At 34.9% G+C, this 24,458-nt stretch overlaps 1 protein-coding gene across 1 annotated transcript in view; it reads left to right on the top strand.

The window, feature by feature from the left end:
* Positions 1–24,458, top strand: part of LOC145247497 (dnaJ homolog subfamily C member 2-like) — a 72,860-nt gene that overhangs the window by 42,720 nt on the left and 5,682 nt on the right. Inside the window, exons 12-16 of the mRNA XM_080109309.1 lie at positions 2,573–2,661; positions 6,302–6,371; positions 10,452–10,618; positions 19,607–19,704; positions 22,178–22,291. Of these exons, the coding sequence (XP_079965435.1) occupies positions 2,573–2,661; positions 6,302–6,371; positions 10,452–10,618; positions 19,607–19,704; positions 22,178–22,291 (538 nt within the window). The remainder of the gene's footprint in view (positions 1–2,572; positions 2,662–6,301; positions 6,372–10,451; positions 10,619–19,606; positions 19,705–22,177; positions 22,292–24,458) is intronic.

Consider the following 24,458-nt stretch of genomic DNA (forward strand, 5'->3'; position numbering starts at 1 on the left):
ATGACATTTTATAACACAGATATATAATACAATTTTCACTTCACCTTTTTGTAAGAATCATAAGACAAGACAACGTTTTACAAGAACACAGATGAGTTTATTCTTCACACGACCGGCCGTGGTTTCCTCATCAAGAATTCGAAGCTTCACATTTTAGTTTCAAAGTGACGTCTCGCTTCTTAGACGTTCGAATTCCAAACTCCAGACTCTCTCTGAGTTTCTCACCGGCTGTCTCACTAACTAACTCTCACTTCCTATATTGAGAAATCCATGCATGTCCGGCCTCGTGAGCAAAATTCACGTGTCACCAACAGTTTATTTAACCCATATTTTATTATCCACATTCTTTTAACAATTGAATAGTTTATTTATTATTTATTTCATCCGAATTAACAATTTACTGGACATTCCATTTAAACCTATTGTTCTTTAAAACTTATGTCCAGGGTTCGATTTCTGTTTTCTCTTATTTTCATTTTAACTAATCTCTCTATTTTTATACTTACATGAAAAGGGGACAGCCCTTATCATGTAACACATGGGTATCCATAGTCTGTAAAAGACTGAAGGAGCCTGTTATATGAAAATATAAACAATTTGAAGCATAAAAACTTTTTTCCCAAAATTACTGGATTCTGCAAATATGATATGATGCAAAATAAAACAACCAAACCAAATGTGATGGTCCATCTTCCTAGCATCCGAGGTAATGTCATATCCATTATGATGTAATCATGCAATGTCGTAGTTTTGATGAAGAAAATAACAAAAAAAACCCTCTGATACATTTTTTTTTTTTTTTTTTAATACGTTGTGCTTACAAATACTAGATGCTTCTGATCAAATGTACTTGAGACACCTCCACAATGAACGATGATTAAAAGGGCACATTTTGTTTTAACACCAAATTTTTTAAACTTTTACTTTCAGTTGAGTTATAAACATTACAAATATACACAATTAAAATTTAGTCTTGCAGATTTTTAATTAATAAAAAAAAGTTTATTTACAAAATGTTTATAAGTTATCATTTTAATAAAAATATTTGCAATGTCAAAGTTATAAATGTGCATGAAATATAGTTTTATGACATACACATTTTTTTTTATTAAGAAAACCTTTTTGTAACTAAAACCTTTGATGCTTAAGTAAAAACACTATTACATATTTACATGTTATTTTGAAATTAATAAAAATTTCAAAAATTCCAAAAAATGAGTAGAAAAATAATTACAAGTAAAAAATAAATTTTATTTTGTATTTGTTAATGTTGAAAATGTCTTAAAATCCAGGGGAGGTAACTGCAGTCTATAATTTTGACAAAATAATTGCAATCTGCCATTCATCAAATATAAAGTGAAACAATAAAATTCTTGCCCCAAAGAAAACAACACTACAGTTTTATTTTAAAACTTTTATTGAAAAAATCAGTTCCGATAACTAGATTAAGTAGTAGAGCTGACATCTATTCAACGTAGCCATCTTCAGCCTCAATCACTGCCTTGATACATGTCTGGAACTGGGAGCATGCCTTTTCCACAACTGCTCGCGGGAGCTCGGTGAATACTCAGCAGATGGTGGCGATTAGACTGGCTTTGGTGTTGTGGGAGGTCATGTAGGTGATGTTCTCGACGTATAACCAAACAAAGTAGTCTAGCGTGTTCAGGTCAGGAGAGAAGGGTACAAAGTCGTAGCACTCCTTCTGAAGCCAAGCCTGGGTCTCTTTGGGCTTGTGGGCCGACGTCAAGTCCTGCTGCCATACCCAGGGTTTGCCAGCGATCACCTGATTGCACCAAGGGATCACCACACTCTTCAGCACATCCATTTTGATTTTGAAACCAACTTTGAAGATGTGAGGTGCAATGATGTGCTCCTCTCTTGAAACCACAACAAAAACCATAACCGTGACCAGAAAGGGTTATCTGATGTGTTGAGCTGTGCCCTCAAGCATTGAAATGTCCAGATTTGCATTTTGAGGACACTGGCAATGGTCCTTTTATCATAACTTGGATTGGTAGAGAGCATGAGTTGTACAGCGGTGCATCTCCGATCTCGCTCATTGAGCATTGTCACTTTCAGACATGATAGAAGGCTTTTATCGCTCTTGGGATTTGTACACAACTGGCCAACTAGTAGATGGCATGCAACAAAAAAAGAAAACCGGTGTTCATCAAACGGAAATGGAATCATTTCATCTTTTCTAGTGCAACAATTTTCTCGTCCCACTCTATAGAAAATGGTGGACTGCTAATATTTTTTTTTATTTTTTTGTAAAAATATAATTTTAGCAAATCTTTTACTCAATCCTTTTTCGTAATATTTTAAAATTTTAATGATTTCAACATGGCACATAAGTATGTAATAGTGTTTTTACCAAAGCAACATTGTTTTTTGAAATACCATTATACTGCACAAGCACTTTTTTTTTTTTTTTTTTTTTTTAAGAGTAAATGTGACCGTTTTGAGTGTTGAGCCAAGTTTGTGTCCTTAATAATATTGTTTATTAAATTTCAGGATTAATTACTGCCAATTTATTCACATTTAAATTTTATATATATTTTTTTTAATGTAGGAAGCTGACTATTTTTCTTCAAATGCTAATGAACGTATAAATCACATGCAAGAAGTTGAGAAACTTGCCGAATTGTTGAGTATAACAAGGTAAGTGAAGTTTAATTACTTTTTTAATCCACTAAAATGTACGAGTGGGAGAAAGTATCTTGAGGTTTCTTTAATTCTAGAAACATTTGAACCATATTCCCCCCCCCCTCTCTCTCCACCTCCATATCAATAAATTTTATTATTTGATTTCCCGATTACTTCTGACTTCCTCGTGATCATTTATATTATGTTCGTTGTGGATATGCGTATATACTGTGTTAACACATGTAATAACCAGATATAGATACCTTCAATAACTGTTCAACAAATGGAACGAATAACATCTTACAACCAGTTCCTCACAGGACAAATAAACATCTTTGTTTGGTCAGACAAAGGAAGGACATACCTTTTTGATAACAACCATTGGCGTATTGTTCCAGACATGTTTCTGAAAACATAAGTCATTTTCTCCCCTGAAAAGCAAAGGGAACCAAATCGTTTTTCCACATTCAACATGTGTGGGATGTCTATCCACGGTTTCACAAAACATTTTTTCACTAATCTTGACAATTAACGTAAGGATTCAGTTAAAATTGAATCATAAAGTCTTAAAAAATATCCTAGTGACCCTTGAAAATTTACCTTTTTTTATAATTTATGGACATACCCTCAAACCCAAGGTCCGATTTCTTACAATACAGAGCTAACCCCTTTTCCTTAGTTGAAATAAAAAAAACATGGATTTTACACCCAAGGAAGGTTGTAGGTTTCATTGACCGAAACATTGTGCCAATAACACCCAAGATGAGAATAATTGTCCGAATGATACAAACATTCATACCTCCTCTCAAAAATTCAGAATTACAATATCATACTGTGACTGTCATGACACATTGCTATCTACATTTCTGTTGTGACTTTGTGAGGTTGATAATAATTTAGACAATACTAGCGGGGGTACCTGGCGTTGCTGGGGTGTTTGGAGGTATAAAAGAAAAAAAAAACAATGTGTTAGTAGTAAGACAGGCTCAAACCCGTGATGTGAAGGCGGAAAAGAAATTGATAGAAAACGTGACATCTTACCGCTACGCTACGAGGCCATAAGAAGTGAAAAGCGTTAAAATTTAGCGATGTCAATCAAAAAGTTGACTTGCTAGCAGATGCAGAAACGAATGTTGGCTGAAGGCCAGTTCAGCTTTGTGCCATTTCATTTATTTGTTTCCCCATGATATTAATTATTATGGTTGTTATATAATACAAAATTAGTTAAAGAGTATTCATAACATATTAAGCATGTAAAATTTTTATTTATTTATTTATAATGCATTTTCACCCCAAACAAGGCATAGTACTACTTTGATGTAGGGGGCTACTGGGACATAAATTGCTGGGATACTATGTAGGGAGTTGAGCAGCAAGACGTCCGTTTACATCACATTTGAACTTCTGCATGTTGAGAAAGCAGGAACCCGGAAGGGAATTCCAAAGTCTAGCAGTTCTGGGAAAGAAACTATTAGAGTAAGAGGCTTTCTGACATCTGGGGTATTTCTACTGTGTAGGGGTAGGGCTTTGCTGGGGTATTTACGTTGAGGGGTACAAGGGCTTGTAGTAACTGTATAGAATGTTACGAAAATGACAAACTTAAGCAACTTTTAAAAAAAGTGAGTCGAAAGATTTGATTTTAAAATGTCTTTTCTTGCATCTTCATACAAAATAAAGACTTGATTTTAAAATGTCTTTTCTTGCATCTTCATACAAAATAAAGATTTGATTTTAAAATGTCTTTTCTTGCATCTTCATACAAAATAAAGATTTGATTTTAAAATGTCTTTTCTTGCATCTTCATACAAAATAAAGACTTGATTTTAAAATGTCTTTTCTTGCATCTTCATACAAAATAAAGACTTGATTTTAAAATGTCTTTTCTTGCATCTTCATACAAAATAAAGATTTGATTTTAAAATGTCTTTTCTTGCATCTTCATACAAAATAAAGATTTGATTTTAAAATGTCTTTTCTTGCATCTTCATACAAAATAAAGACTAAAATGTTTGTACAGACTATACCAATTTACTTCAGATGGCTGGAGATCCTTGAAATACGGGCATCAATTGCTTTAGAAAGTTCTCTGTTCATTGAAATATGCCTGGCTATCTTCTACCTTTATTTTCAAAACTAATTGCCACCATGTAATTTCTGGAATTACTTTCATGCTGTCTGGTCAATTGTGGATCCTTCTATCCAAACTATATTGATATTTGTGGCTGTTTAAGAAGCCTTATGCCAGGTTTTAAACTTTCCCCAAAAATGTATGTACATTTCTGTTGTTACCTTGAGAGATCGATAATACATGGTAAGCCTCTTTTGTTATTATAAATTTTACTAATCATTTCATCTGATAATACTCTTTTATGTTGTCTTGCATGAAAGTTATATCGAAATCTGCTCTCTCAGAACAGATTAAGAAAAACCTTTTTTAGGGTTGCAGTGAAGATGGTGCTGATTTATGGTTCACCAGCAATGACTCTCAGTAAAAACTTGAAGTAAGTTAGATTAAATTTACAGTAGAATGCTCTGGGGAGTGTTAAACTTAAACTGGAAATCACACTCAACCATTAGCCATCTGTATGGTTGGCTGCCAAGGACATCGTCAATAATAATAGAAAGAAGAACACAACATGCCGGACATTGCTGCAGAAGAAAAAATGAGGTCGTCAGTGATGTAGGATTCTAAACAGAACCGCTTAAGTATGAAGACTTGTCAAGATGTACACAAAATTATTGACAGAAGACACTGGCTTACAACTTGAAGATCATAAGGCTATGGAAGATACAGACCTGTGGAGAGAAAGAGTCGATTTGATTCGGGCAACCCACCTGAAATGATGATGATGATGATAATGATTAGGTCTGTGACCACAGCATATTCTTTTCATTGTTTTGTTGTGACATCCTTTTTTTCTGTTATAAAACTTTTTTTATAAACAACATTGGTATCGGAATGATTGTATCCACAGACAAGCAAAAGTCCTGACGACAACACGGATGTATAAAAGCGGTTAAGTAAACGTATATAAATCCAGGTGAATATTCATTCAAGGATAAAGTTTAATGAGATGGATGGATGTTCGAATGATGAAGAATATTATGAGAGGATTGCAAAAAAATGAAAATTAACAAAAGTTGATTGAGAACTACTTTGTATTTGTTGACATTGAATGTTATTCATCACTAGGGCTGTGACAACAGCATATTCTTTTCATTGTTTTGACTCTCGAGTGTGTATTCACTGATATCTTATATGCATTTATATATTTATATAGACTAATGTGGTTCTCGGTTGATTGACTGTGTCTTACTGTGTACTCGAGTCAAAAGAATGAAAAGAATATTCTGTTGTCACAGCCCTAATGATGATGATGATGTACCTATTTACAATGTCTCCCCACGGGACAGAGTTAGACACCAGGGTCGTTTTTTAATGTGGAGAAAAGGAACAAAAAATAATTGTCTCAGTCGTGAAGGATTTCTCCTCCACTGACAGAGAACAAGAAATTGAAGTGCAGCATCTGAAGAACAGATACTTGGTAACATGAAGTTAAATGTGTTTTTTTAGCTTATCATAGTTGTTTATTATTTTTATTCTTTTTTTGAAAAAAAAAAAAATGCTTGTAATTTTTATTTCCCTTTTTTTTAGTTTACAATCTTTGAACGAAGAACTGACATCTGGAGATCCAGAACGTGCTAAAAAGGCCTTCCTCCAACAGGTGAGATGATTATGTACTATTTCCCAGAAACATGAATTATCTCCCTTAGATTTTATTTGTCAATACAGAATTTTTTTTTCTCGTGTTCATCTCAAACAAGACATATTGTCATTTGGACGTAAAAGGTTACTATTTGGGACCATGAGAGATGAGCGAGATGTCTGTTTATATTACATTTAAACTTCTGCATTCAGTCAGGGAAGAAGGTAACGTAGAAAATTCCAAAGTTTAACAGTCCAAGGGAAGAAACTGTTAGAGTAGAAGGCTTCACGGCATCTAGGAACCTCTGCAATGTGATGCAAGTGCGATGAGTTCATCAAAGTACATTGCATTAAAATACTTGTAAAAAGGCTCAAGGATGCAATATTGCTGTGATGGGATAGGGGTTGAAGCTTAGTTGATAGTGTGGGACCTATTAGAATGTGGTTGAGGTGATTGGGTATCTATAATCATTATAATTATAATTTTAGTTGGTGTTGATGGTCTTTCTGAATTCATGTTTGAAACATTTAAATAATTTTTTTTTTTTTTTTTTTTTTTTCGATTCACAGGAGAAAGAGTGATTTCCATAAAAAAAAAAATATGACAAGATTATTATTTAACAGAAAATATAGTTTATCAAAACTGGAAAACATTAAAAAAGTAATACTTAGAAAAATGGGGCACCACACCTCCTGGCAGCTTCCAATTCTAGGCTGGTCTGTTGGAGAGCACCAGCTTTAGCATGTCTGTTTGAAAATGTTGAAATATGCTTGCATGAGCACACTTCAAAGAACTAATTCAACAAGCTATATTCTATAGGTCAATGAGCCAATGACTCGGTGCTAAACGTTGATTTACTACGATACAGTTTGATACTACAGTTCAGGAACTGTGAATTTTTGTTGTGTTTTTGAATGACGTTGCTTTGTGGCCATGCGATGACACAAAGATGGAAAGAAAAAGTAGTTGTAGTACGTGATCCAGATAAACGTAGACACCGCACACACCAGCAGAAAAAAAAAAAAGTAATAATAATAAAGACAACAAAATAGAGAACATACAAAATTAAAAAAATCTCATGCAAAAGCAACAAGTTACAAACCAAAAAAAAAAAAAGACAAATAGAAATAAATAAAATTATAAACATGTTAATTACCTAATCATACCATACATAAATCCCCTACTCACATTTGCTCCGAGGCCCCACATAGCTACCCAACTTCCGCTCCATCATCTAGCATGCTTTGAATCGATCTGTTACGTTTACCATTTGAAAAGGGAATTTTTCCGAAATTAATAATGGAATTTATCGCAGACATAACAAGTAAGACATTTTACCAATACAACTGAATAAATATATGTATATATATATATAAACATATATGTATGTACTTATTGATTTGTAAATCGCCTCTTGTCCTTGTCTTCTCTTACCAACAACGACTATATTTCATTCCTCGCATTGTGACAGCCTTCTAAATCTCTACTACATAAAAAGTAGTTGGTTCTAGAATGTTGTAATGTGACAATTTAATTTAGCTGCCAGTTCATTCTCAGTCTCTGCAATAGCTATGAATGTACTGAGCAATTTAAATCTTTTTTTTATTATATCATGTCACTACCACTCAATAAGATCCTTAATATGCACATTGGAATCTTCTAATAATAGGGAGTGAAGGGTATAGGAACAAAGTATAGTATTTGTTAATTTTTTTTATTTTTTTTTATCATACTGATGAGTCATTACTTATGAAGACTAAAAGCCATTCAAGAATAAGGTTTAATGAAGGGTAAATTTATTTATTTTGTTTTTAAATGCAGCATTTCTGGTGCAACCAGGTCAGGCTGAAAATCTTGACTTCCTGAGACGAAATGCACCTAATATAGATGTTTTTTGTTTTTCTATTTCCTTTTGCAAAACTTGATTATGTTCTGCAAAAAAAAAAAAGCCCAACTCCTCCTTCCTCCCTTTTCCCTTTCTCGTTCTCCCTCCTCCTACTTCCCAACTGGTTTCCAAACTAAAAAGGTACCAAACATTAATACTATAACCCTTCTCCCATTGCAAAACTCGTTCATGTTCTTTAGGGCAGGGGAACAAAAACAACAAAATCCAGTACAAGACAACCAAACCAAACATTAGTGATTGAAAATACAAAGAGCTTGAAAAAAAAACAAAAAACCTTCTACAAAATAACTTGATGCAACATGAATAACGCAAAAGGGGTTGATGTACACACAACTGAATTCGGCATTAAATGACCCAAAAAGGGTTGATATGCCATAAAACAAAACAAGTAAACTCAACAAATAAATATTGTAAGAGATAAAGAATTTTTAACATAAAATCTTTTCTTCTAAAATAACTGAATTCGGCATTAAATGACATGAAAAGGGTTGATATGCCATAAAACAAAACAAGTAAACTCAACAAATAAATATTGTAAGAGATAAAGAATTTTTAACATAAAATCTTTTCTTCTAAAATAACTGAATTCGGCATTAAATGACATGAAAAGGGTTGATATGCCATAAAACAAAACAAGTAAACTCAACAAATAAATATTGTAAGATATAAAGAATTTTTAACATAAAATCTTTTCTTCTAAAATAACTGAATTCGGCATTAAATGACATGAAAAGGGTTGATATGCCATAAAACAAAACAAGTAAACTCAACAAATAAATATTGTAAGAGATAAAGAATTTTTAACATAAAATCTTTTCTTCTAAAATAACTGAATTCGGCATTAAATGACATGAAAAGGGTTGATATGCCATAAAACAAAACAAGTAAACTCAACAAATAAATATTGTAAGATATAAAGAATTTTTAACATAAAATCTTTTCTTCTAAAATAACTGAATTCGGCATTAAATGACATGAAAAGGGTTGATATGCCATAAAACAAAACAAGTAAACTCAACAAATAAATATTGTAAGAGATAAAGAATTTTTAACATAAAATCTTTTCTTCTAAAATAACTGAATTCGGCATTAAATGACATGAAAAGGGTTGATATGCCATAAAACAAAACAAGTAAACTCAACAAATAAATATTGTAAGAGATAAAGAATTTTTAACATAAAATCTTTTCTTCTAAAATAACTGAATTCGGCATTAAATGACATGAAAAGGGTTGATACGCCATAAAACAAAACAAGTAAACTCAACAAATAAATATTGTAAGAGATAAAGAATTTTTAGCACAAAATCTTTTCTTCTAAAATAACTGAATTCGGCATTAAATGACGTGAAAAGGGTTGATATGCTACAAAACAAAACAACCAAACCAAATGCAACATTCACCCTGGGCAGGTTGGAGCAACTTCTTCTGAAGGAAGAAGTTTCTAGGGAGCATCAAATTAACAAGCAGTTGTATGTATATCCTGATCACAGGGAGCTTTTGCAGGAGGTGCCAACATTCTTCCTACACACAGCACCTGGTATTCCCAAACAATCACCCCCCTGATACAAGCCAGGCTCAATGTTGCTTGATTTACGTGATTTTACATGGAACTGATGTGTCGACATAATTATGGTGTATAGAAGAGATTATAAATTGAACAGTGATGAATATTTTGAGAGGATTGAAAATGATATATGGAATGAATAAAATGTTGGGACACTAGATTTAAGGACCACCATTATTCTCGAGCGAAAGATTTAAGGACCACCATTAACCTTTATTTTGGAGCAAACTCTGGGCCTTATGTGATAACTAAATCTATGACAGGAGAATATTCTTTTCATTATTTTGACTCTCTAGTATATATTGGTTAATATTTTATGTTTTTAGATAGCGTGATGTGGTTCGCTGTTGATTAACTGTGTCAGATATATACACGAAAATCAAACTATTCTCTTGTCATATCGCTAGTGATAACCCGTCTGTAAAGAAAAGACATTAAAACTTGAGTGCAAATAACTGAATTACCTCCCTTGATTACTATAAGGTTTTAAATGATGATAATTAGCAATGAGACTTGTATATCCGCATAACTTTACATGCTTTGTGTTCAGTTAAGGTTTTGATCGCGTTAGATTTTCCAACGGTTTCCAATGGTTTTTTTTTTTCATGTTTCATATTTTATGTCAGGTAAAAGAACTGAAAGAGAAAATGGATAAGGAAAAAATGCAACAGTTAGAAGCCCTCCAAAAACCATCAGTCACGGAAGCCACTCACATCAGCAAGGATTGGACGGAGCAGGAAATGCAATCCATGGTCGCTGCCGTCAATCTCTTCCCGGCTGGAACAAGAGATCGGTAAGCAGTTTTATTTTTTTGCCAAAGATATTTTTCTTTTATACTTATGAGCCACCACTTATTAAGACTAGAAGCAACTGATGGATAAAGGTTAATAAGATCAGTAGATTGTCAGTTGAATGATGATGATGAGGAATATTATGATTTGATTTGATATTATGAATGGAACAAACAAAATTTGATTAGGAGTTGTGTTTGAAGGCTATATCAATGCAGTTTGTTGGAAACACCGTGGACACGAGTTAGTATATAAAAAAAAATAATGACATTATAAACCACATTGATTCATTCCCTATGGAATCTGAAATGGTTTGGTTGATTTTTATTTTTGACATTTCACACAATGTACTTTGTGTTTGGGAGTGTTCTTAGGTTTTGTAGCGGAATGTCTCCGTTAAGTATTGAAAATCAATAATCGAAAAAATCTGATTAACGAAGAACCGGCTGATTTTGTCCAAAGTTAACACTTTTATACAACCTAACATCAAAAGTGCATTTGAGAAGTTTTATCACCGCATAAGCCGAAGTGCCTGGTGTATAAAATGAACAGTAGGTCCTTTGATATGACAGGAATGTGTTCAAAATGAATGTTTCTGTTTACAGCACAATTGAACCCTGATACTTAATTTTTGCTATGAACCGCATTGAAATAACCTTCAAACACAACTCCTTACACACTATGCACAATGCTTCAAGCAAACTACAACATCCTTCTCAAAATTTCATTACTTAATAAGGACAGTCTATGACAAGATTTTGAAGGTGACCAGGTAGTCGAGTTTCTTCTAATATTGTCATTCTTTTATATCACAACTCATTTCCACAGTGTTTCTCACAAACTGCATTGATATAGCCTTCAAACACAACTCCTTTCACACTACGCTCAATGCTTCAAACAAACTACATCTTTCTCCTTACTTAATAAGGACAGTCTATGACAAGTTTTTGAAGGTGACCATGTTGTAATCTGCATATGGAAAATTTTTTTCCTGTTCATGGAGATTCGGTTTAATGTTAGGCACACGGAGGAGGAAAGGAAAGTTTTTGCAGTTGTATTAAAAGACAACTTCTATCCATGAAGAAGGACGAAGGGATTGATGCTCAGCTTCTTGACACTACAAACACAGTCTCCATTTTTATATGATTAAAAGTGCTCAGATCATCTTTGTTTGTATTATTTGGATTAATTGGACTTGTGTTTTTTTTTTTTTTTTTTTTTTCACCATGGTGATTTATACACGAAGAAGTTTGAAGGTTATATCTACCGAAACGTTGTGCAAATAACACTCAAGATGAGAACATTAGTCTGATTAATCCAAATAATAATTACCATCATTCCACAAAAATTCAGAGCTGTAATCTTCGTCTTTGTCAGCCTCATTGTGATCATCTTCTTTGCTTTAAGTAGCAATACACATGAAAAAATTGAAATAGCATTGAATATTTCAATATTGGTATGCATAGAAAGAGCTTGATGAGCTAAGAAAGAATCTTTTTAAATTTTTTAAATCTGATTAAAATTAAGGAAGTTATGGCTATTTTTGTGCCTCACACGTTTGGATATTTTTCCCTCTTTAAGACCATATGCGTTTCGTCACATTTTTTGCACTACTTTTTCAGTAAAAATGTCATATCTTTGTTAAAACACAAGACTAAGAAATGAAATTTACCATATAAGTGTATTTTTGTACAAGGAATCAGAATATGCAACTGAAAATCTCCCAAAGTTTATGGTTTCCAAATAATCTGCAGTAAATGTGCATAAATATGCAGCAATTCCTTAAAAATGCCATGTATCCATAAACAGAAAAGAAGTTGGAGAACTCAAAGTTGAATTGTAATGTGCTTTATGTACAAAAAACTTAAATCTAAACATAAGACCATTTAAAAATGAATATATTGCAATATTTCTTTGGTATTATTGTAGATTAACACCTTCTGTTTAACCCTACTCAACTCCTTCTGACCACCCCTCCAAAATGTGATTCTACCTTTTTAGGAAATTATGTATAAAATGCCATGAAATACTTTAATGAAAGATAAACAAATTATTTTAGAATTGAATGTAAAATAAGTTCCTATTACAGGTCATTCTAGCATTTTAGGGCAGTTAACTTTTTTTTTCTATGGGAAAATATGCATGCTTTTTTTTTTTTAAGATGATTATGTGTAGTTTTAAGAGGGTTTCTATGCAATGAGAATATGAGGAGGGTTGCCATTCGGTCTTTGAATTAATTGTAGGGCTAAGGAAAATTATGTGCGAACATACTGAAAACTTGACAGAGACAAAGCTAACAAAAACAATATTAGAGGGGGAGCGGTTAGTTTCACAAAAATTTAATGTAAAATAATTCATCATTTCCTGGCCATTCTAGCATTTTAGGACAGTTAACCAATTTATTTTTATGTGTATTTTTCTTTAAGGAAGGGTCTATTTTTTGTTTGTTTGTTTTAGATGCTTGTATGTGGCTTACAGAGGTATTTTGTTGGGGGGGGTGCTTGCCACTCGAACTTAGTGTTATTGTTAGGGTTAAAGAGTGTTTTAGGAGGAGACTTGCCACACATAATTTGTATTAGAGGTAAAGTTAAGAGAGCTTTTTTTCAAAGAGAGCGTTCAAAAATTTGTTGATTTGTATTTTCGAGGTTGAAGGTGTTAATTCCATAGGCCGTTTATACTACGCTGGAGCAGATTGTAAAATATCTTTCGCTTAATAAGTAGAAAAAAAAATAACAAAATAGAAAGCTTCCTAATTGTAGTTTGATGTGTTTTCTAACTGCTTTTAAAATTTCAAGAATATTGATATAGATTTTGAGGGTTTGTATTACTATACACATAGATTCGAAAAAGTTGTCAAAAAAAAACAAATATATAACAAATAAATGTTATCAAAAGCAAGTTACTTTTCTACCTAACTGGATAATTTTTTAGTGTTTTTATTTAATGTAACATGTTTATTCAGCTTGAAAACAGTGTTTACTAATGTTTTGGAAAATTTAAAATGGCGCCCGCCGCCCGACTCTCTTGAAACGGTGAGTTTGGGGAAAAGAGTTAAAAATAAAAAAGTAGACAAAATACTGCTAGAAACTCGCTCAATATGTTACCGTGACATAGGCTGACATATATTCGGTGAGTTTTTAACAGTATTTTGTATAGTTTTTTTTTTATTTTTAACTCCTTTTCTCAAACTTACCGTGTCAAAGAGAGTCGGGCCGGGCGCTATTTTTAATTTTCCAATACATCGGTAAACACTGTATGTATTTCGAGCTGAATAAACATGTTACATTGAATAAAAACACAAAAAATATATCCAGTTAGGTAGAAAAGTAACTTATCTTGCCTTTGATAACATTTATTTGTTATATATTTGTTTTTTGACAACTTTTTCGAATCTATGTATGAACGAGATTTTGATACTTATTTTGATTAAAAAAAACAAACATTTGTGGCTGTTCGCAGTAAAACATTGTTTTAATTCGTTGTTCAAGACTAATTTAAAGAATAAAAGTGCATGCAAGCTTCCTAATTGTAGTTTTTGTTTTTTTAACCATGTTTTTAAATTTGACGAGCAATGTAAGAAATTGCAACAGATTCATAATGCCGAATTGGTTGGGATTGTTATTATACATTCTGAAAACCGAATAGTTCTAAACTAATGTTATTCTGATAACAAAATAGCTCTCATTAAACGTATAAGAACATTTATATTCATATTTTCATATTTTTCTTAATTCGTTCTTGAATAAAAATTAAAGAATGCATGTTGTTTACACTGTGCTGTGCTATGGCTGATTCTACAGGCTGGAGCTGCTGCTGCTTCTTTAAAATACTAACTTCATTTGACCAAATTCGAGAAATATAAACAATTTTTTTTTCGGGTAGGTCCTTTTAAATTATCAATTACCGCGGTCCTACTCAACATAAAATAATACTTTTAATTGATAAAGATAGTAAAAAGATTGATTTACTTACTACTGGGTGTCCGAATAATTTTTTTTTCAAAATGTTCAATACTCGTCATATTAAAGTCTTATTTTTAACACGACAAAAAAAGAAATGGTCAAAAATATTTCAGACACTTGACAGTATTAAGATTAACACCTCTTCTAATTGGTTCCCAAATTTCATGACGAAATTCTTCATACAATCACGGTACGGACCTTTAGAAAACAGGGGGGGTCATTACAAAACCTTACCGAAAACGCCATTTTATGACGTTCACATTTTTATCACTTTATTTGCTTAAAACTCTTAAAATATATAATGTACATTCATATTTATTAATTCATTTGAAAGTATATTCATTTCCGAACAAAACAGTAGTAATTTGAAGACTTGAAGTGCTTTGGTTTAAAAAATATGGCTATTTTAGTAGAACTACCTTGAAATCTGTGATTATCCAAAGCGTTTTTTCGTCCGTGTGTATTACTACTTTAAGGTTTGTTTTAAATGCTGGCATGTGTTGGACAGCTTTAAGAAATTAATTTTCAAACTAACCTATCTCTGGCCAGGCCTTTATTTATCCCTTTTGTTTTGTATTTTAGTTTAAAAAAAACAAAAAGATGATGAAATTAATGTGTGTAGTGCTCAGGAGGTGCTCTACAATAGATCAGAAATGCATATGTAATAGTACTGTACAATCATCAAAGAAATTAATATATATGTGTGTATGTATATTATTTTATTTATTTATTTTTTTTTGAGAATCGTTTAGGACAAAGCATAAAACCATTGTATTTTTTTAAATTTTTTTTATTTAAAAATTTTTTTTTTTTTTTTTACAAAAGAGTCACCATTTATCAAGACCTGGAGGCCACTTGAGGATAAGGCTTACTGAGTGTACAGTAATAAATGGGACAATATCGTAGTAATTGGTAGTAATGGAAATTTAGTAAATTGGATTACTTAAGGAGACAAATTATCCAGAATTTGTTTATGTTGGACTTGAAGATGACCATATTATAGTCAGCTGGATAGCAGGGAAACGAAAGTTCCACAGACATGCAGTTCTAAGAAAGAAGCATTGTTCATGGAATCTACGTTTAGGTTTAGGCACAGATAAAGAATAGGGAAAATTATTGATAGTGCTTTCAGATAGACGAGTTTGTTTTTTTTTGTGAAAGTTTGGCAAGGAGGAACAATAGATTGGAGCTCAGACAAGCACTTGCCATGACAATTAAAAGAATACTACTTATAAGTAAAATTCTCCTTTTGCCAGAAAAATTGATCATGGAATATGAGGACTAGAGGACAAAATAATGAGTCATGAGGACGCTAAAACTAAATCTAAGAACCACTTTCTACTCTCTTTATGTGGGAGAGTGAATATTAGGTATAGTTTTTTGTGAGCCATTTGAAAGCTCCAGTATTTTGGCAGCAGACAACCGATGAAGGCAGTTTTTTTTTTTTCTTTTCATACTTCAGTAATTCTGAGTCTGAAAAAGTGTTTCTGAAAGTTATGCAGGAATTGGGGGACTGAGCTCTATTTTGACTTTTTTTTATGGAAATTGTTCCAGACAAGGCATGAAGCCACTTGATGTAAGGATTTAATATATATATATATATATATATATATATATATATATATATTTTTTTTTTATTACATTTTCACCCCAAACAAGGCACATTGCCACTTTGGTGTAGGGGGCTACTATCAGGGGAAACATCTACTGGGGTACTATGTAGGGATTTGGGCAGCGAGATGTTGGTTTACGTTGCACTTGAACTTATGCATGTCAGTACAGTTGGGGAAGCAGTGACCTGGAATGGAATTCCAAAGTCTAGCAGTTCTGGGGAAGAAACTACTGGAGTAGAAAGATCTTTTACATCTAGGGATCTCTACAGTGTGGGGGGTGGGATTTTGCAGCTTGTCGGGTCTGTCGAGGGTGTTTACGTCGTGGGGGCACAAGTGCTTGCAGTTCATCAGAGCATTCACCATTATAATACTTGTAGAACAGGCAGAGGGATGCAACGTTTCGACGATGGGACAGAGGCTGAAGCTTAGATGCCAGTTTAGGGCCTATCAGATTTGCGACTCTCTTTTGAACCCTGTCAAGGAGCGAGAGACTAGTAGCCGATGCACCAGCCCAAATATGACAGCAATACTCCATACATGGGCGAATAGTGGCCTTGTAGAGGTACAGGATACTTTCGGGTGTTAGAAGTTTTCTAGCACGGTAGAGAGAGCCCACCTTCCTCGCAGCGGCCCTGGCAATGCTCTCGATGTAATTGTTCCAGCTCATGTTTCCTGTGAACGTTAGGCCAAGGAGCTTGAGAGACGTACTCTCAGATAAAGAGTCGTTGGCCATTGCTGTAGGTGGTAGAGAAGATTTCTTGTAATTATTGAATAAAACCAGTTTTGTCTTGGCGGCATTGAATGTGACCATCCATTTTTGTCCCCATTCCACTACTGATTGGAGGTCATCCTCTTGTGTTTCTGCCATTACTTTAGATATATGTTCATTTGTTTTCCTGTCGTGCCTGCTATAGAGTGTGGTGTCATCAGCATATATACCCATCTCACAGGCAATTTTGTCAGGGAGGTCATTTCTGAATATCAGGAACAGCAGAGGTCCAAGGATAGATCCCTGGGGCACTCCCGCATTTATATCATATTGTTTAGATGTCCGACCGTCGAGGACAATCTGGATTTTTCTCTTATCTAAGAAGGATTTAATTATGTTAAGTATTCTACCAGTGATACCGTATGATCTAATCTTCCTGAGGAGACCCTCATGCCATACCCTGTCAAAAGCCTTAGATATATCTAGAGCTACCGCTCTGCCCTCTCTCGCTTTGTCCAGTGAATGGTATATGCGTTCAGAGATTACAGTGAGGATGTCTGCCGTGGAACGGGCTTATCTAAATCCATATTGTTGGTCGGTCAGAAGTTTAGCATCTGTAAGGTGCTGGACTAGAGCATGGTTAATTAAGGTCTCAAATATTTTGGCAAAAAGTGGGAAGAGGCTAATAGGGCAATAATTTAATGGGTCAGTTCTTTCGCCAGAATTCTTGAATACTGGTACCACAGAAGCAGTTTTTCAACAGTCCGGAAAGCAAGATTCATTAAGGCAGTTGTTGTAGAGTTTGGAGAGAACTGGAGCTACTTTGGCTGAGCACTTTTTTAATAGCACAGCTGGGATGAGGTCGGGTCCACATGCTTTTGAAGTGTCAAGGTTTTTTATGATAGCATGCACCTGAGCAGGGGTGATTATTAGATCGTCAAGCGTGGCGTCTGTCCGCATAGGAAATTGAGGTAAGGGGTGGTTAATCGGGTCCAGTGTGGAATTTGAAGCAAACCGATTGGCAAGCATGTTAGCCTTCTCGGTTGCTGAGCAAAGAACCTCGTGATTGTTGGTTAGTGGAGGAATTGTTGATTGCCCATTATTTACTACACTGTTGTAGATTTTCCAGAAGTCACGAGTTCCTAGTTTTTGTGCTTCGATGCATTTTTTAGTGGTTTCCGTAAATTCCCTCTTAGCTGTCGCTATTTCTTTCTTAACGTTACTTCTAGCTTCTATGTACTTCTGTCTGTTTGAACTGGACTTATGTCGGTTAAACCTGCGGAATGCATGCTGCCTTTGGGCAATGGCAGTTGCGCAAGTTGAAGTAAACCATTGGGGAGAGTAGGGCTTGCTATAGAATTTCCACATGGGAACATGCGCTTCGATTGCAATTTTGAACCATTCAGTGGTCTCGGTTGCACACTGTTCAGCAGGAACAGAAAAAATATTTCCCCATGGGGCGTCTCTGATAAGATCTCTGATGGCTTCCCAGTCAGCCTTTTTATAATATCTCGTTGTTTTGAGCACTGGCTCTTCAGTTTTGTGTCTAGAGTTTAGGGCGATTTCAACCATTATCACCGCATGATCAGCGTTCCCAAGTGGGCTGTCGGCTTTCGTTACACAGTCATCAGGAACTGTGGTCAAAAACAGATCTAATAGTGATGCGTGTTGTTCTTCCTGATCAGGGAAGCGGGTTGGAAAAGTAACAATTTGCGATAGGGAGTGAGATACAGAGAAGCTATGAGTTGCGCTGCCTGCTGCATCTGTGTAAGTAGAGAATCCAAGCCAGTTTTTATGATGAACATTAAAGTCACCAAATACATGTACTTGAGCACTAGTGTCGAAGGAGAGTGCTGTGTCTATGCTGTCAGATACTTTGTTTATTATGGTGCAGTCTTGGGTCGAGGGAGAGCGGTAGAGAAAGTAAAAGTAGCTAATGTTGTGTTGCATGATTAGTCTAAAGCACATAAAGGCTTGATCATCCGTTTCTAGGTTTGTTTCTCTCGTCAAGGGAAGGGTATTACGAATGTAAACTCCAAGTCCGTGCATATGTCTGTCAGAGTCCTTACGGCAGAGTGGGAAATATCCAAGCATGTTAAAGTAGTTAGAGGGGATGGAGGAGTGTAGGTTAGTCTCACTTAGTGCTAAGATATCCGGGGTATTTGTTAGGAGAAATGCTTCAACATCAGCTAAATTAGTTCTAAGCCCACGGATATTTGTGAATGCAAGCCTCAAGGGAGGAGGCAAGTTGGATTTGTTTGTCCCTAAGCATAGTACTTCAAGTCAAAAACTTGCCAAGGATAAGTGTTAGATGGAATAGTTTCTAACCCAGAAAACAGCAATTCTTCCCTCTTTGTCACAAACCTTGCTCCCGGAATGTGAGGACTAAAGGACAAAATAAGGAAAGCCAGAGTTTGTGGGTATATCTGGATTATCATGGCAGCCATAAGTAGTTGGTGTTGTTGCTTATTTCATTAACTCTGCAGTATTACCAGGCTTCAGAGTTGGAATATGGGAATTATACAAACAGACACTGTTTTCACGCTCTTTTGCATTTCGAATAGCTGGAGGACTATATTTCCAACAATAAATACAATATTTTCTGGAACTTGGATGTTTTTCTTTTTTTTTTTTTTTTTTTTTTTTTCATTTTCTTTTATTTTTTGTATCTTTTTGCATAAAATTGATTTCTTTCTGTCATTCCAGTTGGGAAGTGATAGCCAATTTTATTATTCAACACTCTGAAAATAGCAAGAAAACTGCACGAGACGTTTTAAAGAAAGCGAAAGAATTGCAGAAAAATGGTAAGGAAACCATCTCATTTCCTGTTGTTCGTCTGATTTCTTTTGCAGACTTGAGTTTTTCGTTCTTTATTTCTCATAAGTGAACTTATTCTTGTCACTTGGTTTATTTATTTTTAAAAAAATTTCATTAGTTTTATGTAATCATGAACTGTTGAACACTTTTAATGTCACATGTTTGATGTATTTTTAAAATGTGCAAATCGGTTCTGTTTAATTTGTAAACGTGATAGCGTCCACCTTGAATACATATCATGGTTTCTTTATAAAAACATCTTCCGTATATATCTATAAATATAAAAGCGAAAATGTATGTATGTATGTACGCTTTTCCTCGATGTCCACAAAAGGCTTCTTTCAGAGAAGCGCTCGTTTGCTTCACAACTTCTTAAAACTTTTTATATCATCTATAAATTGTATATCTCACATTTAACCACGGAGCTCGCCTGTCTATTTAATTTTATTGACTTTCAAACGTTAATTATTCCACATTTCCCGCATCGGCACGCGTGACATTCGGTTTTCGGTATAAACAAAAAGCGGAACTCGACTCTAATCACAGGCCCAGAGCCAGTTGTCTCTAGAGAGCTAAGTAACGTTTGGTCAATGTCGACTTCATCATATCAGAAGGTAGCTTTCATTTCGAGACGAGGGAGCGGGTTTTTAAAAACAAACAAACCGATTTATTGACCCTATTAAAAACTGTCCCGCTAACTGCTGAATACCTATCGCTGTCACGTCAATCAAAAAACGCGCACCTGTTTTTTTTTTTTTTTTTTTTTTTTTTTTTTTCACACTTTACTATTTTCCAACTGCACGTCGTCAAGGCTTCGTTTTTTTTTCACGGGCACCTGTTTTTTTTTTTTTTCACATTTTCGGGTTTTTTTCACACACACCTACAAACACCCGGGCAACGCCGGGTACCCCTCGCTAGTCTATTATATAAAAAGCAGTTGTATGCGTATTGTATGTCCAGTGAAAAGTCCAAAACTACAAAAAGAAACACCCATAAAGTTTGTATATGCTTGCTTGTTGTTGAATAATATCTAAAGTTTATAAAAAAAAATATTCATTATTTAGTGGTCAACTTGGTATTTATATTGTTTAATGTTCCTATTTACTTTCCGCCCCATCAGGGCAGTTAGACACAAGGTCAGTTTTTAATATGGGGAAAATCCAGCTCCCCAAAAAAAAGGCATTCTGGAAGAAGAACAAAAATAAAAATTGCCTCTATCTAGAAGGATTTCTTCTCCACTGATCGAGATCAGAAAAGGTGAAGTGTAGTATCGGAACAGATACTACATTTAGCTCAAGACATGGATTGGTAATGTTGTCATAAAAAGGGAAGTAATGCTTTTTTTTTTTTTCTGACTCAATGTGTTTGTATGTTTCTCTCGTTTCATTTTGTTTCAGTCAAAGTTCTCAGAAATCAAGGGACTCCCTTTCCTTGGTCTAACACTTGACCTCTATTTGAGATACACATCGATATTTGAATATTCCATTAAAGTTCTTTATCTCTCAAACACTAATAATAAAGAAGTTGGGAATATAATTTTCCTCTCTTCAATTGACCATTTAAATAAGTGACAGTATACTTTTCTTGTGGTCTCTTGGTCCTACTGGATTCCAGGGCAAGAATTCATCTAGTCTGCTGGAGTATCCAGCTTAGTACTGTTACTTGAGGTAACATCACTTGGAGAAGATGCACCGTTCCTTGTAAAAAAAAAAAAAAAAAAAAAACTAGTCTGGGTTAGCCATAACCAGGTCTTATGTGGGCTGTGAATACTATGTGATTTGGAATATTTAGTAAAAAAAATGTAACCTTGTATCAGATTGTCCTTACAAACCCCTGTACAGAGAGATCTTAGATACTCGAGAATAGTGTCTAGTAGACATTCAAGTTCTCTCCAGTAGGCATTATATATGTATTTATGTATGTCCAGAGAGATGAATGGCCGAGTAAAGAAGGGAGAAAAATGGGAAGTAGATAGAGATAGAAGTTCTGTTACATTTTTGCCTCGGGCAATGCCAGGTAGACCTGCTAATATATATATATATATATATATATATATATATATATATATATATATTTTCGACGGTAATTCTTGGCCTGAAGACGTAATCCCCCAACGCAGGTGATTACAGAAACATGTATGCATATATGTAGCCATTAATGTTTGTATAAATAAATTTAATATATATATAAAATGATTGTTTTGATGGCATAGAAATTGAGGTAAGTTAATTTTTCAAGGAATAGTACTAGGTAAATTTTAACTATTCTTTTTATCCTTTGCCAGGGATAAACAAAGACTTATACCAAGATCATTCTTTTTTTTTTTTTTTTTAGTAAAGTAACATTTCATAAACAATCCAATTGTACCAAGTTTGTATTTTTTCCTTTTGTTAAAAGCGTAATACAGAATGTCTGTACATCCATGTTTAAAATTTTATTTTATTTATTTTTTTTATATAGATTTTTACCTGAAAGAGGAGGCCCAAAAGAAAGCCTTTGAAAAGTTTGAGAAGCAGCACGTTAAGGGATCGAATACCGCACCTGCCGAGGGGCATATTAGCCAACGATATGAAAGTAAGTTTCATTTGCTCAAGGTATTATGTATTAATAATAGTTATCTATAATATAAATCTTGCCTGTCTGTTTAAATGTATGTTTGTATGTCTGCCTTAAGCTTTCGACAGAGGCGAGGGATTTTCACGAGATCGGTATTGTTTTGAAGCTTTGGACAACAAATATTGAAAAATTGGCCAAAATCGTTAATTCCTTCACCCTCAACTGGGCACTTTTCTACAAGGAGGGGGTCGCTTTTTTGCCAATATGTTTTAAAGTCATCCCCTCTTTTCGATTGACTAGCTTTTATTTAAACTTTCGCCACTTCTGTTTTGGCGATGGATGCAACGGCAAAGATGTCACATTTTTTTTTTTCTTCACATTCTGCTCCTCCGCGGTATGGGTTCAAGTCTGCCTGCCTACTACCACTTTCTTTTTTTTTTTTTGCTCAACACACACCTAGTTACCGTATAAATTTGATTAAACAGGGTTTAGTGTTGGGAAGATTAATTGGGGAATCCTAAATATTGGAAGATTTAGCTGGTATCGGAATCGGAAAAAATGATGTCTATTTTCCGATGCTGAAATGATTCTTTTGTCTTTTTTTTTTTTTTTTTTTTTATTTGATTTTGTTTAAACCAAAACCTTCCGTTGCTGGTAATAATGATAAAATAATAAATATTTATTGATTTTAAATTACCAGTAAAGCTAAAATCGATAGATCATCCTCCACAAGTGTATTTTGACGTTTAGGAAAATATCTGTATATTTAACATGTGTTTTTACGAAAATCAGCAGGGTTAACCCGAGTAAGGAGGGTGTGGGGACACCCAGCAGGACCAAAAACAAGACCTATCAAAGGTCGGATGAGCTTCTTATGAGCCAACGACTATCTCCTGCAGCCAGAGTCGGTACCAACGTATCGACCTTGTCTTTCCTTGTGTTCTACCGGCTCTGGTCAAGTTCCACTCGTGTCGCTTGGGCAACGCACGAGTTTCTTCACCCAGGCTCTCGCAATGGTGGGAGATAGTTAGGAGTTAAAAGTCTGGTCAAATTGACGTCGCGACCAGGCGCTTTGGATCCTCCGCAACGGTGGGAGGGGCTATTTAGCCCCAGTGGGTGGCTACTGCCCACTTTAAACCAGGCAGCCCCTGGTCAGTAAGGTGCTACCCCGTCACACCCGCCGCTTCGATGGGGTGGTCAGGCAATCACGGACGTAAATCCTTCACCTGTTACAAATCACAATTCAAAGACTACTCTCCGTCTCGGAAGTTGGAACATTCGTATACTGTGCCCGGGTTTCACACATGACCCAAATCTTAACCTTCGTGCACAAGGTCTGCCTTGTAAGACCGCATTACTTGATCGTGAACTTGTCAAGCTGTCTGTCGACATTGTCACTCTACAGGAGACTGGATTGGCTGGAACTGACTCCATCTCTGAATGAAACTACACTTTCTTCTGGACTGGCAAAGCAGAAGAGGGACATCGCATCCATGGAGTAGGTTTTGCAGTGACAAACAAATTACTCCGAGAACATGTAGTCATCCATCTGGTCAGCATTTCAGAGAGAATTATGACACTGAAGATTAACTGTGCCGATACACCAGTACACCTCATCAGCGTCTATGCGCCAACACTGCCTAGTGAAGATCATGTGAAGGATGAATTTTACGACTGTCTCAATGAAATACTGAGCAGGATTACAGCCAGCGATAACCTCCTAGTACTTGGAGACTTCAACGCCAGAGTCGGTGCAAACCATACTGCCTGGCCTGACATCATTGGTCACTTCGGTACTGGTAAAATAAATGAAAATGGTCAAAGAACTCTGGAGCTTTGTAGTCAACAGGGACTCTGTATTGCAAACACCTGGTTCAAACAGAAAATGTGTCATCGTGTCTCTTGGAGACACCCTTGTTCCAAACATTGGCACCAATTGGGATTGGATCTTGCATTGTGTAGAAAAAGAGACATCAATTCTGTCAAACGATCAAGAACCTACCACTCCACCGATGGTGATACCGACCACTCACTCGTGCTCCCGAACAAGAAACCTGCACCACGTAAGCCAAGACCACATCGTAATCTCAACACGGCTGCAATGAAGAACAACGACAGCTTCAATGCATTTCGCACTGCACTCGAAAATAAGCTGAGAGATTCTGCACCAGTGGAAGCAGTGAAC

The sequence above is a fragment of the Euprymna scolopes genome, chromosome 25, assembly GCF_053919585.1.
Source record: "Euprymna scolopes isolate OS-2025 chromosome 25, ASM5391958v1, whole genome shotgun sequence".
Taxonomy (NCBI): domain Eukaryota; kingdom Metazoa; phylum Mollusca; class Cephalopoda; order Sepiida; family Sepiolidae; genus Euprymna; species Euprymna scolopes.